The sequence below is a fragment of the Pelobates fuscus genome, chromosome 2 (assembly GCF_036172605.1).
Source record: "Pelobates fuscus isolate aPelFus1 chromosome 2, aPelFus1.pri, whole genome shotgun sequence".
Classification (NCBI taxonomy): Eukaryota; Metazoa; Chordata; class Amphibia; order Anura; family Pelobatidae; genus Pelobates; species Pelobates fuscus.
In genome coordinates, this window is record NC_086318.1 from 57380925 (window position 1) to 57394037 (window position 13113).

Below are 13113 nucleotides of genomic sequence, written 5' to 3' on the forward strand. Positions count from 1 at the left end.
AAAAGACATATTGGAGGTCTAAAATCTCTATAACAATTTTATTTGTAATGAGTTTAATATGCCATAGTATTTAACCCAATGTTTGAGAAACGTATTGTAACTTATTAGTAAGAAAGTTACCTTAATATGAAGTCAGAGTCTAATGAATTTTCTCTAACAATCCAATGTAAAGATTACAAAGTACACTGTAGGTTACGTTTTAAGCCAAAAGATTTAATGAATACCAAAAAATTGAAAATTCCACTTTCCTTCTTTACCAGTGATTTTTACATTTTTAAATACTTTTTTTTTCTTTAGATGAGAAACAATATCCGGCATTACTTTCTGCAATCTCCGGAGCTTAAATTGATATATGATATAATAACATGGGTGGCGACACAGGTGGCAATAAGCTACACAGTAGCGCCATTTGTGCTTTTATCCGTTAGACCATCTTTACAATTTTACAGGTGAGTTCAAATCTATTGTCATGTTTTTAGTAATCTGACTTTCTCGTTCCTTCTGTGTATAGAGTTGCCTTTACAGGCCTCACAACAGTACCAAATTTGTTGAGAGGGTCCCTATTTCAGAGCCTTGTTCCACCAGCCCGACTTTGTTCCCTGGTGTCCCGATTTTTAGGGACACCAGAGAACTGTGCTTGGAAATCGTACAGGGAGCGCATCTTGAGATATGCTCAGGGCACCATGTAGGGAATGCTGAAATAGTCCGCTCTCAATAAGGTAGCCTACTTGATTGGCAGGCAGCCTCGGGTACAATCTCTCCAGGGTGACCAGCCTATACTTTTGGTGGACCAGCCTCTTTAGGTAGGACCAGTTATGCGATTCAGGTGTCTATCTTTCCTCATTTTCCGTCTACCAGCTTATAAGGTATGTCAATTAGTTGTTGTCTTTGAGTTTCAGATTGTCTAGGACAGCTTTTAACCAGTTAAATGTCAGCAAATTGCAGAAGGTTATTGTGCAAATTTTTCACTTCACCAAGCTCGCTGACTGTTCCCTGTCTTTCCCTGATCCAACTTACTTCTCCTGACTAGATGCTCTACCTTTTGATCTTCATAACATATCTTAAAGTTGGCATGGAATGCATAAACCGGAGGCGATATATTAGCAGATAATATAGCATGTTATGGCAGACAGCTCAAAACTTTTGGAGAGTCATACTATATATATATATATATACAATTTTTTTTTTAAATTCTATTTTCTACTTAACATAACATACTGTTCTTTCCACAGCTCCTGGTATTACTGCCTCCATTTAGTATGTATTTTGGTGCTGCTGGTACTACCAGCCCGGGCGAGGAAAAAGGCAAAGGAAGAAAAGAATGCCGTCTGTCCTCCGTTAACAAAAACAAGCAAAGTAGAGACAATCTCTGCACATAATAGCCATCCCAGCACAAACAATAACAGCAACCAGAGAGAAGAGACCGCCTGGAGACGCCCAAGTGCTGCGCAATGACCAGCTCATAACATTTTATATGTTTTTAATTCAAATTTTTTGAACCTCCTACTGGTTTGTAAATTGTGCACATTAAAAAAAAGATGGTTATAAAAAGAAAAAAAAAGAAAAAAAACACAAAAAGAATTGTAAGGACAGCACTGCAAAATGAGATCGTTAACCCCACAATGTCATGCCATGTGGGCCTAGCCTTACACAAACTATTTCCATTATTTTATAATGGGCACTCAGGACTTGTCACATACGTCCCAAGGACCATGTAATGTTTGCGTTCCTTCGATGAGCGTATGTTGTCTCAAGGCATTGAAGGGGTTCAACGATGTGGTCATATAGAGTAGAGATTCCGAAAAAAAAGAAATTCTTAACCCTTTTGCCTTAATCCCTCTTTGTATATTGAAATTAAATTAGTAGGTGGTACATTTAGGGGTATAGACACGTGAAATCGTTGTACATACGGTCCGGTCAAGAAGGGTCGTCAAATCAGAAGGCAATGAGCATCGTCTGTATTCTTTTTGTTCAGAAAGGGAAGAGAAACAAAGATATTTATAAAGCAAGAAAACTAGAAAGGAATCCCATACCTTCTCTTCTGATCGTCCAGTCTCGCAAATCCCATCATTGCCAGATTCTGGTGGTAGAACATTTTCACAAAACAATGAGGTCTACTCATTGTAGATGGATCTAAAGATCCCACATGAATGAATATCACCATCAAATAAAAGGTTGGATGAATTTAAATGCCAATGAGTGTACTATAACATAGTAAGCACGGTCTTTGAAAGTTCACCGGTTTCTTCATTGTGTGTTTGTTGAAATACAGTTTCTGAATTTCATTATCTATTACATTTTGATAGACTGAAGGTATCTTATAAAAGGCATACGATCTATCATCTGGTTGACGTCACTTAGTAGCATTTTCATGCCAAACAGATGAGAGTTCTGCGATTTTTTTTTTTTTATCAACTCTTTTATTCATAAACTCTTGCAGAACATGTTTTGTTGTATAAATATTACACCCCCTGGAGTGACAGTAGAACAAATAAGAGCATTTTTCACAGAGCTGTTTGAAATGTGGATCTGCTACGATTTTCCTCTGGTGCCATGTATCATTTGAAATCAAGCTTTGCAGATATCCAGGTCACATTATCTTCATTAAACGTATGTCAAGTTGTTACAAAAATGGCTTGGCTTAGCAACTTAAGCATGGTGGAAATGGAATCTACAGGATCATAGATTAATAATGGGACTTATGAGTAGTCTACCAGTGTCGTGTGACATAGGACTCATTTGGAGTCTTTGCCTACACTACCTTAAGCTTTAAATGCTTTCTAGCCATTGTTTGCAGCTTAAGAGGTAATGTCTATTTGTGTGTCATATGATATTTAAAGGCGTAATAGCCCCAACTGTGATTATTTTATGTATAGGTATATAAAACCCATTACTCACTAAACAGTGAATTGCTGACTTGCAAAATTAAAACCATAATAACCAGCATAAAAATACCAGCCTAACAGAATGTCTATTTTTCAAGTAGGCCATGAAGGCCTTCATTTTAAAGTGGATTGTTAAAGCTCCAAGATACCATCTGTAGTATGTGAAACTGCTTTAGAATGGTTTTAGAACTTACCTGGGTTCCACCAGGAACTCATACAGCATCCAGTCTTCTCCAGCAGGACAAGCTTTGTGTCTCCGTAGAATAAAACATGGCCAATGCAGGACCACTCTCATTGGCAGAGAGCACTCACCTGACACTCCTAACTAATGAACGAAGTTCTTCATGCCCTTGCCTTGCCCTATAGCGCAGTATAGAGAACACAAGATATAGCGTGCACAGCAGAACTGAGGTAAGTTTTCAAACCAGGCTAAAACAGTATGGCATCTTACTTTTGGATGGCACCAGGGAGCCCCTTGCACCATAACCATTACTCTGGGCTTTAGTAGTTATGGTACTAGGGTATTCCTTTAATTCATGACAACTCACTGCTTAGTGAATAAATCCCTAGATTTATTTACTCATTAACTGTCTTTTTTTTTTTTTTTTTTATATGACCCATTCAAGTCAATGCATACTGTCCAAGATAAGGATGTTGATATTTTTTTACTTGAAAATAGAATAGAAAAAAAATTCTTAAATTAAATTCTTAATTTAAAATGTGGATTAAATTAGATTTTATGAAAAACTGAAAGAGTAAATTTTGGGAATTGTGAATGTATATTAACCTGTCTGATATATTATAAAGGGTCATTTCATTGTTGCAATAAATCGATTAGTGGCCAGTGAGCTTGATAACAGGTATTGAATTACATCTTCAGTTACAAAATTCTAACTGGATCTAAATTAAAAACCATGACAGGAAGGCGCAGCATTCTAAATAAAAAAAAAAAACTAAATCTGATTCCTAATTTGTTTCACCTTGCTATGAAAGTGTTCCTTATGTACGTTGCTGCATTAAAATGGATTTTGGATTTCGTTAGTAAATGATATGGGTCTAAAACGGAAATGAAGCAATAGATACAGTGTTATTTTCCGATCTTCTTAGCCATTTTGGATCCCAACAATATAGAACCATGAAAAATGAAAGTTCCCTCTGAAAACGTAGCAACATATAGAAAAAAATGAGTGATTATTCATCAGCACCCCAAACATTATTAGCTTGGAATATGGGTCCTCTTGTGAAGTCTGCCAATGTGGACCCTTCGGCCGCTGGGCGTTAGTCGCTCAGGAGCAAACTGTCACTATGTGTCACCATAGCTTGTCACCACAGCCTGTGTCACTGCGTTTTACTTGGGTATTAACTTGTTTTTTTAGCACTAAAATAACCTTTTTGGTTCTTTAAGACGTCCTCGGCTTAGCTTTCACAGAATTATAAAACAAAAAAGATTGGTTATTTTTCCCCCGTTTATACAACTGGCATACCACATCCTCCTCAGCCAAATCTGTAAATCAGTATTGTACGATCCTGACTCCATTCTGTGTTCCACTGTGAATGGCGCTAATGGTAACATGAATCATTGGTTTATACGGTGGCAGCTGTAACCCAGGCTTTACATTGACGTTCCAGCAGGCCAGATGTCTAATGATTTCCTCCCATTAGGAGAACAAGTTACGATGTTACTGCAGCTTTTGTATAGAAGCCTCTATCCCAGAATAATATGCATCGAGGATACCTATAGCTACTGCGATCTGAACTCATATACTTTGTTTGTCTCTCTGAAAGTGATGAGAGTTGCAGTCCACAGTTTAATTCCTTAAGGTCCTAGATGCCAGCTCATTTCCGATCCATGTGGCATTGGTTTGAGAAGCTGATGTACAAATACTATTCTGCGTGTACTTATTGTGTATATTCACATTTCATTACTGTGCATCTTTATATTTCATTAATGCGCCTACTTAAAGCGACACTACCAACTCTCCCTCCCTCCCCCCCAACATGAAGTATTTTAAAAGATAATTTCACCGAATTATCTTAAGACAAAAGATATCATAAGACAAAGTAGTGAATACTTTGTCTTATGTGTTTTTCCCTCCTCTTTTTGACAAAAAGGCAGAGTTACTGCCATCAAGTTTTGTTGATTCACCCACGCGTCACCTGTAAACATTGCAAAACATTGCCGTTTACATATGTATGACAGTAACTCATCTGACATAGATTCCCTAATACAATAAAAAGTATAGTATATCTGGAATAAATCTATCTACCTATCTGTTCTATTTCCCTTTCTAACATGAGTAAAGCCTACTGTTGTCCTTTACATGCTCCCTATTCACTGATTACCTGTTATTATTTAGCTATTCACCTGAGAATTGAAGGCGAAGATCACATTTTAAGCTAGAATAGCCAAAATAAAAACAGCTGACTGATGTCATTTTTGTTGTTCAGGTAATTCACTGTAAAATTTGAAATTGAATTCAAAATAAGGAACTTTAGGGAACAACCCTCTATGTGCATAGTTGACCGCAATGTTTTATGTCAATTTAAAATCCAGATAAATATTTTTTACGAGTTTATTTTAATGGTGATGGGATGGAAAAGGGAAAATAGGTATAAGGTGGTTTGAATACAAAAGTCTGTTTTCTGTTTTGTTTTTTTGTGGTGGACGTTGGATTAACCAATCTCACTGGCTACATAATCTATTGTTTTAACATGTCTGTAATTTATTTTATTCTGTTTTATGGTTTATAAGGGCATCCATATCTGATCTGTCATTTTTCATCGCATACTCTGCACTGTGTACTTTGTATCCGTTTGAAATGTCTGTATTAACATTGAAATGTCTTGTCTGTGTGACCCATTCCCTGGGATTTATTGGCGATCCGGACCGAAAAATGAGTTGTATTATGTCGATCGAGTAAAGATTTTAAAATAGCATTAGCTGACTGGTAGTTCTCTGGCTCCCATGATTCTTTGCTAGTCTAAAGGCATGCACAGCATCATGGGAGTTGTAGGTCTAAAACAGTTGAAGGGCTTCCTCTTGGCTTATGCTTCTTTAAAACAAAGAGTTTCTGGACTATATCCACAGTTCTCACACCTTCTACTTAACAGTATTTGGAAATCTCCCTTCTGAAACTGACAGCATAATGCAGTGATGTGACTTTTGTTTTTAATAATTCAGAATATATTTTTTGAAAAGTGTTGATTTTTTTAATAGACGTATAAAGCAAATGTTGCTGTGTAGTGAACCCAGGCCCGTCTGTGTACTTTGCATTGTGAAGTCATAGCTCTGAGACCAGTCATTTCTAGTTGGGAGTGTCCACGCTGCAATGTTTGTAGACCTCTACGATTTTTTTAATGTATGTTTTTATCTCTCCTTCTACATGTTTTTTTTAATTGTGTATATCTTCAAAATTTGATTAAACTATAAGTTTAAAAATAAAAAAATAAACTAACTTTTTGTTTGCGTCATTTGTAGAAAGAGCTTGTACTCATTTATTGGAGACGAAAAACAAACACTTTGATTATAAATGAGCAATATTTATAATAACCTTGTCAGGATTATTCACTAAAGTGAGAATTCAAGGTGAATTCAAAGTAAATTTCAAATTTAAAGGGACACTATAGTCACCAAAACAACTTTAGCTGAATTAATCATGCCTCTGAAGTTTCACTACTCAAACCACTGCCATTTCGGAGTTAAATCACATTTGTTTCTGTTTATGCAGCCCTATCCACACCTCCCCTGACTGTGACTGATATAGCCTGCATGAAAACAAAATGGTTTCATTTTCAATCTGAGGTAACTTACTTTAAATGTTTTTATTTCCTGCTCTGTAAATTGAGCTTTAATTGCATACAGGGGGCTCCTGCAGATTCTAGTCAGCTATTGGCAGTGAAGGAGATAAGAAATTCTAAATTAAACAGTATTTGTAATAAGTGTAAACATTAGATGACTCTTTACAGGAAGTGTTTGGGAAGGCTGTATAAGTCACATGCAGAGAGGTGTGACTAGGGCTACTTAAACAAAGTGATTTAGCTCCTAAATGGCACAGAGTTGAGCAGTGAGACTGCAGGAGCATGATCTATACACCAAAACAGCTTTAGTAAGCTAAAGTTGTTTTGGTGACTATAGTGTCCCTTTAAGGTCACAGTAACTGAAATGGAAAAGTTATCTAATCTATGCTTTCACTTTGGCTACTCTGGCCTTAAATTTGAAATTCACTTTGAATTAATTTTTAGTTCAGTAAATACTGCTGTGTGACTGGAATGCTAAATGTAAACTGGCTATAAATAATTTGCTAGCAAATGTATAGACGTAAAGTTATTTGGTGTTTTATGTCATTACTGTTGGTAAGGCGTAAAGACTACATTTACGAGTGAGCATGAACGACTGATATATCCACATCCAACAACTCTCAGCATTTACTGGCACACACAACATTTGGGTCACTGATATGTGAACTGACACTCCATGAACCCATAATGGGGTGTTAGGAGTGGAAGAAGCGTGCGTAAAGCGATCTTGATATTATATTATACATATTAACCCCTACACAACCTATTGACTTTGCTTGCAAACAAGTCAATAAGTTGTGTGGACAGTGAACACAGGAAATAAATTAATGTGAGAGGAGGATCCAGTGATCAGATTAGTAGAATAGGATAACAGTGTGGGCACATGAAACTGATGATTAGACACTGACTCACATAACATTTGGAGCTGCAGGCTTGTAAAGGCTGGTTCCCAAGCATACAATATTTACTCTGCAAAATAATGTGATTGAAAGTGTGGGTAGGCGATGCCATAGGATAAATCACGGTACTCCGTCCCCATCTGTTCCAGATCCACTTGGACCATCCTGGGTTGGCCAGTCCTTCACCAACACTAGGATCATGAAGAAAACATTTCAGCAGCATTCTGTTTATGGTCTGCCTTGAGTATAGGTGGAGTATGGGGGAATTGAGGCACATGTTTTTATGGAATCTGTGTAAGTTACCAGGGGTGGTGTGGCTAGGGCTGCATAAACAATGTGACTTATCTCCTAAACAGCAGAGAATTAAGTAGTGAGACTGCAAGTGCATGACCTATACCTATTGGTGTTGCTGCTGTGACTGGGCCGTCACCCCAGGGGGCCCGGCTGCAGCTGCGACCCCCTGCGACCATTGGCCCACCATCACTTCTGGGCCGGTGCACAGCTGCACTGGCCTGGGCCCATGGTTGCAGGGTGCAGGGTGACCGGCAGGAAGGGGGCACACATCACAGCGCTCCTATCCTGCCATTCACAGCATGTAGCATGGCCAAGAGGGCCAAGGGGACCAAGCGTAGAGGGGCCTCTGTTTCCCTTTACCCGGTGTTCACTGAGTGTATTTCCTGCCAGATCGGGTACCATGGGCCAGCTACATGGACGAGAGCAGCTACAGAGGGGGATGGAGAAGAGACACATGGAAGGGACAGGTGGAGAAACTGACACATTGAGGGACTGAGGGGTTGGGGAAGGGTTGGGACACATGAAAGGGACTGAGGAGGGGAATTGACACATTGAAGGGACTGGGGGAAATTGAGACAAATGGAAGGGATGGGGGCGGGAATTGAGATGCATGACAAGGACTGGGAAAGAATTGACAAATGGAAAAGACTTGGGGGGGAATTGAGACACAAGGAAGGGACTGAGGGAGGGGGGGAATAGAGACACATGGAAGGGACTGGGGGTGGTTGGGTATTGACACATGGATGGGACCGTGGGAGGGGGGGGGGTTGAAACCTGAAGGGACTGGGAGTGGAGATGGAGACACATGGAAGGGATTGAGGGGGATTAGACACATGGAAGGGACTGGGATGGAATTAAGACACATGGCAGGGACGGGGGGGGGGGGGCATTGACATGGGTGGGGCAATTGAGACGTATGGAAGGGACTTGGCGGGAATTGAGACATATGAGTCTGAATTCCCCCCTGTCCCTTCCATGTGTCTCAATGTATCTGTACTGGGGGGGGGGGTGATTGAGACACATGGAAGGGACTGGTTAGAGGTTTGATACCTGAAAGGACCTGGGGGAAGGGGGATTTGAGACCTATGGAAGGGCTGGGTGGGGATGAAACACATGGTGGGGGGCCAGGTGAAATTTTGCACCGGGGCCCGGTGGTTTCTAGTTATGCCACTGTACGATAACCATTTCATTCAGTTAAGGTATTAATGGTGAAAGTAATGACTATGAATTGAGAAGGAGAGTATGGATAGGAAAGGGAATTTGAAAGAAAAAAGAAATAGTGTAAGCAAACACTGGTACACAAAAGAACTACAAATATTGGCCGCAGCTGCCTAAACAGGAATTCCTCACCCTAAGACTATATTGAGTAATAAAACAAGCATCTAGCCTGAGAATAATAATAAAATGAGGCAGTATCTAGGAATGACCAGTAAACAGGAGAGAAGGCGGTATGTAAGAGGGTTTAGTATGCAGGAGTGAGGCAGTATGTAAGAGTGTCCAGTAATCAGGAAATGTGTGGCCACCTTTTGTTTTAATGTAACTTGGTACAAAAATCACATAATGAAATAATACTGCTGCTGGAGGAGATATTGTCATGAATTCAATGGTACATTAAGAGAACGTTAGAGCCAAGCAGACCACTTCAGCTCAATTCAATGGTCTGGATGCAGTGGTTCTTTCCTTGTAAACCTGCAACGTAAAACATTGACAGCCACTAGAGGCGCTTCCATTGCACTGCCAGAATAAATCATGGCCATATATAGTGGATGCCCATTAGAGAGCATTGAATACAATACTTTCCTATTGGGAATCTTGCTTCACATGCGCATTAGGTCTCCAATGCCTAAGCACCAGATCGGACAATCGTGAAGGAGGCCATGCCTCTCCTGTGATGTTGTGGGTGGTAAAGAAGTCAGCAGTGCAGAGGGATCCTCACTGCTGGAAAATATAAGTAAAACTTATTTTTTTATTGTGTATGGGGATGGGGGTGGACAAACTAGATCTGAATAGGGACAGGGACACTGTATTGTTAGGAAAACAGGTTTGTATTCCTAATGTTATAGAGTTCCTTTAAAGTATCATCACAAAATCAAAATCTGCCATATTATGTTGCAATTCAGCATTTTATCAACTTAAATAAAAATAGAAAAATTTTCAATGTATCACAAAGTTCCATCTGCAGCTGTGATTGGGGCTAGGGAAGGGGACAGGGGCTGGGGACGGGGGCTGAGTCAGGGAACAGAGGCTGAGGAAGGGAACAGGGGAAGCGGAACAGGGGCTGATGAAGGAGGAGAGGGGCTGAGAAAGGGGGACAGAAGAAGGGGGACATAGGCTGAGCAGGGGGACAGGGGCTGAGCAAGGGGACATGGGCTGAGCAAGGGGACATGGGCTGAGCAATGGGGACAGGGGCTGAGGAAGGGGAACCGGGCCTGAAGAAGGGGACAAGGGCTGAGGAAGGGAACAGAGGCTGAGGAAGGGGACAGGGGCTGAGAAAGGGGGGCTGAGCAGGGGGACAGGGGCTGAGCAAGGGGGGCTGAAGAAGGGGGACATAGGCTGAGCAGGGGGACAGGGGCTGAGCAACGGGACATCGGCTGAGCAAGGGGACATGGGCTGAGCAAGGGGGACAGAGGCAGAGGAAGGGGGACAGGGGCTGAGAAAGAGGACATGGGCTGAGCAAGGGGACATGGGCTGAGCAAGGGGACAGGGGCTGAGGAAGGGGGACAGGGGCTGAGAAAGAGGACATAGGCTGAGCAAGGCGGACAGGGGCTGAGGAATGGAATGGGGGCCTAGGAAGGGGGAGAGGGCTGAGGAAAGGGGACAGGCATGAGGAAAGGGACAGGGGCTGAGGAAGAGAACAGGGGCCTAGGAAGGAGGACAGGGCTGAGGAAAGGGGACAGGGATGAGGAAAGGGGACAGGGATGAGGAATGGGGACAAGGATGAGGAAAGGGACAGGGGCTGAGGAAGGGGGAAGAGTGATAGTAGCTGAGCAGGGGCAAAGGGCTTGGGAAAGGGGGACAGGGCTGAGTAAGAGGACAGTAGCTGAGCAAGGGGACAGGGCTGCGGAAAGAGACAGGGTTTAAGGAAGGGGGATAAAAAAAAAAACAGGAGGGGTGGGACAGGGTTTAAAGCCTGCAGCCTGCAGCCAGTGGAGTCGGCTGGCCTCTCCTGATGATGTCAGGAGGAGGGGACGTAACTTTCACTGCTCTTCTCCCAGACTCCCCAGCGGTCCTGGGAGAAGTGCAGTGGAAGTCACGCCCCCTCCTTCTGACATCATCAGGAGAGGCCGGCCGACTCCACTGGCTGCAGGGACAGTGAGGTAATTTGAAAAATCCGAGTCCCCAGCCAGAGCCAGTGGCAGGGGATTCTGATTTTTGCGCCCCCCTGTTCTTGGCCATTTTTAACCCTTTAAGACCGGAGGGCGTACTATTACGTCCTTTTTAAAGCGGCTCTAAACGCCGCAGGACGTAATAGTACGCCCTCCGTTTTTTTTTCACTTACCCGGTCGCCGGCGATCGCGGTTGGGGGGACTCCCAGGGAGCCCCCCTCAGCACCTCCGTCCTCTTCAGCCCCCCCAGGCCATGTGAGAGTGAGGTCCTTGCGAGGACCTCACAATCACATGGCCGGGATAGCTGGCTGCAGCAATGCCAGCAGGGGGACTAACTGTAATGACAGTTAGTCCCTCTGCTGGCTGAAAATCAAATTAAAATAAATTAAAATAAGTGTAAAAAAAATAAATATATACTTAGATCATATATATATATTATATATATATGATATAAGTATATATATACACATACACACACACACACACATACACTGTCTAGGTGTATTTTAATATTAATATATATATAATTATATATATATATTAATATCAAATTACACGTAGACTGACACTGATTAAATATATATATAATTATTGTTATATATATATTTATATATAATATAAAAAAAAATATGTAAATACGTAAAAATAAAAAATAAAAAAAATAATTAAAAATAAAATATTAAAAAATATATAGATGTGTTTTATTTCGTTCTAACTGTATTGTGATATTAATATATATATATATTTATATCAAAAGACGAAATAATATATATATCTATATACAGAAATATATACGTATATATCTCTAAATATATACCTATATATAAATACAAATATTTAAAAAAATTATATATATATATATATATACGTATATATACACATATGTATATATATACATACGGTATATTAATTCTACACATATATTTATGTAATAATTTTACATAATTAGGTATCCTAATTAATTACAATTAGCGGGACCTGCCTGACAACCCATGCCGAAAGTATAGGGAATTTAATTTGCTAGCACTATATTTAACCCTATAACTTTCCAAGACACCATAAAACCTGTACATGGGGGGTACTGTTTTACTCAGGAGACTTCGCTGAACACAAATATTAGTGTTTCAAAACAGTAAAATGTATTACAACGATGATATCGCCAGCAAAAGTGACGTTTTATGCATTTTTCACGCACAAACAGCACTTACACGGACGATATTATTGCTGCAATACTTTTTACTGTTTTGAAACACAAATATTTGTGTTCAGCAAAGTCTCCCGAGTACAACAGTACCCCTCATGTACAGGTTTTATGGTGTTTTCAAAAATTACAGCGTCAAATATAAGGCTTATGTTTCATTTTTTTCACATTAAAATTCGCCAGATTGCTTACGTTGCCTTTATGACCCTATGGAAGCCCAAGAATGAAAATTACCCCTATGATGGCATACTATTTGCAATAGTAGACAACCCAAGGTATTGCAAATGGGGTATGTCCAGTCTTTTTTAGTAGCCACTTAGTCACAAACACTGGCCAAAATTGGCGTTTTTTGCATTTTTCACACACAAACAAATACTAACGCTAACTTTGGCCAGTGTTTGTGACCAAATGGGTACTAAAAAAGACTGGACATACCCCATTTGCAATACCTTGGGTCGTCTACTATTGCAAATGGTATGCCATTATGGGTGTAAATTTATTTCCTGGGCTACTATACAGTCTCAAAGGCAACGTAACCAATCTGGCGAATTTCAATTTCAAATGTAATGTGCTATATTTGACCCCGTAACTTACCAAGACTCCATAAAACCTGTACATAGGGGGTACTGTTTTACACGTGAGACTTTGCTGAATACAAATATGTGTATTTTATTGCAGTAAAAGCAGACAGTATTATGACATTGACAGTT

At 40.4% G+C, this 13113-nt stretch overlaps 1 protein-coding gene across 1 annotated transcript in view; it reads left to right on the forward strand.

Annotated features, from left to right (window-relative positions):
• The window catches only part of MBOAT2 (membrane bound O-acyltransferase domain containing 2), a 211853-nt gene extending 208321 nt beyond the window's left edge, over nt 1–3532 (forward strand). The window contains exons 12-13 of the mRNA XM_063442187.1: nt 298–449; nt 1233–3532. Coding sequence (XP_063298257.1) covers nt 298–449; nt 1233–1455 — 375 coding nt within the window. The 3' untranslated portion in view covers nt 1456–3532. The remainder of the gene's footprint in view (nt 1–297; nt 450–1232) is intronic.
• The last annotated feature ends 9581 nt before the right edge of the window (nt 3533–13113 follow it).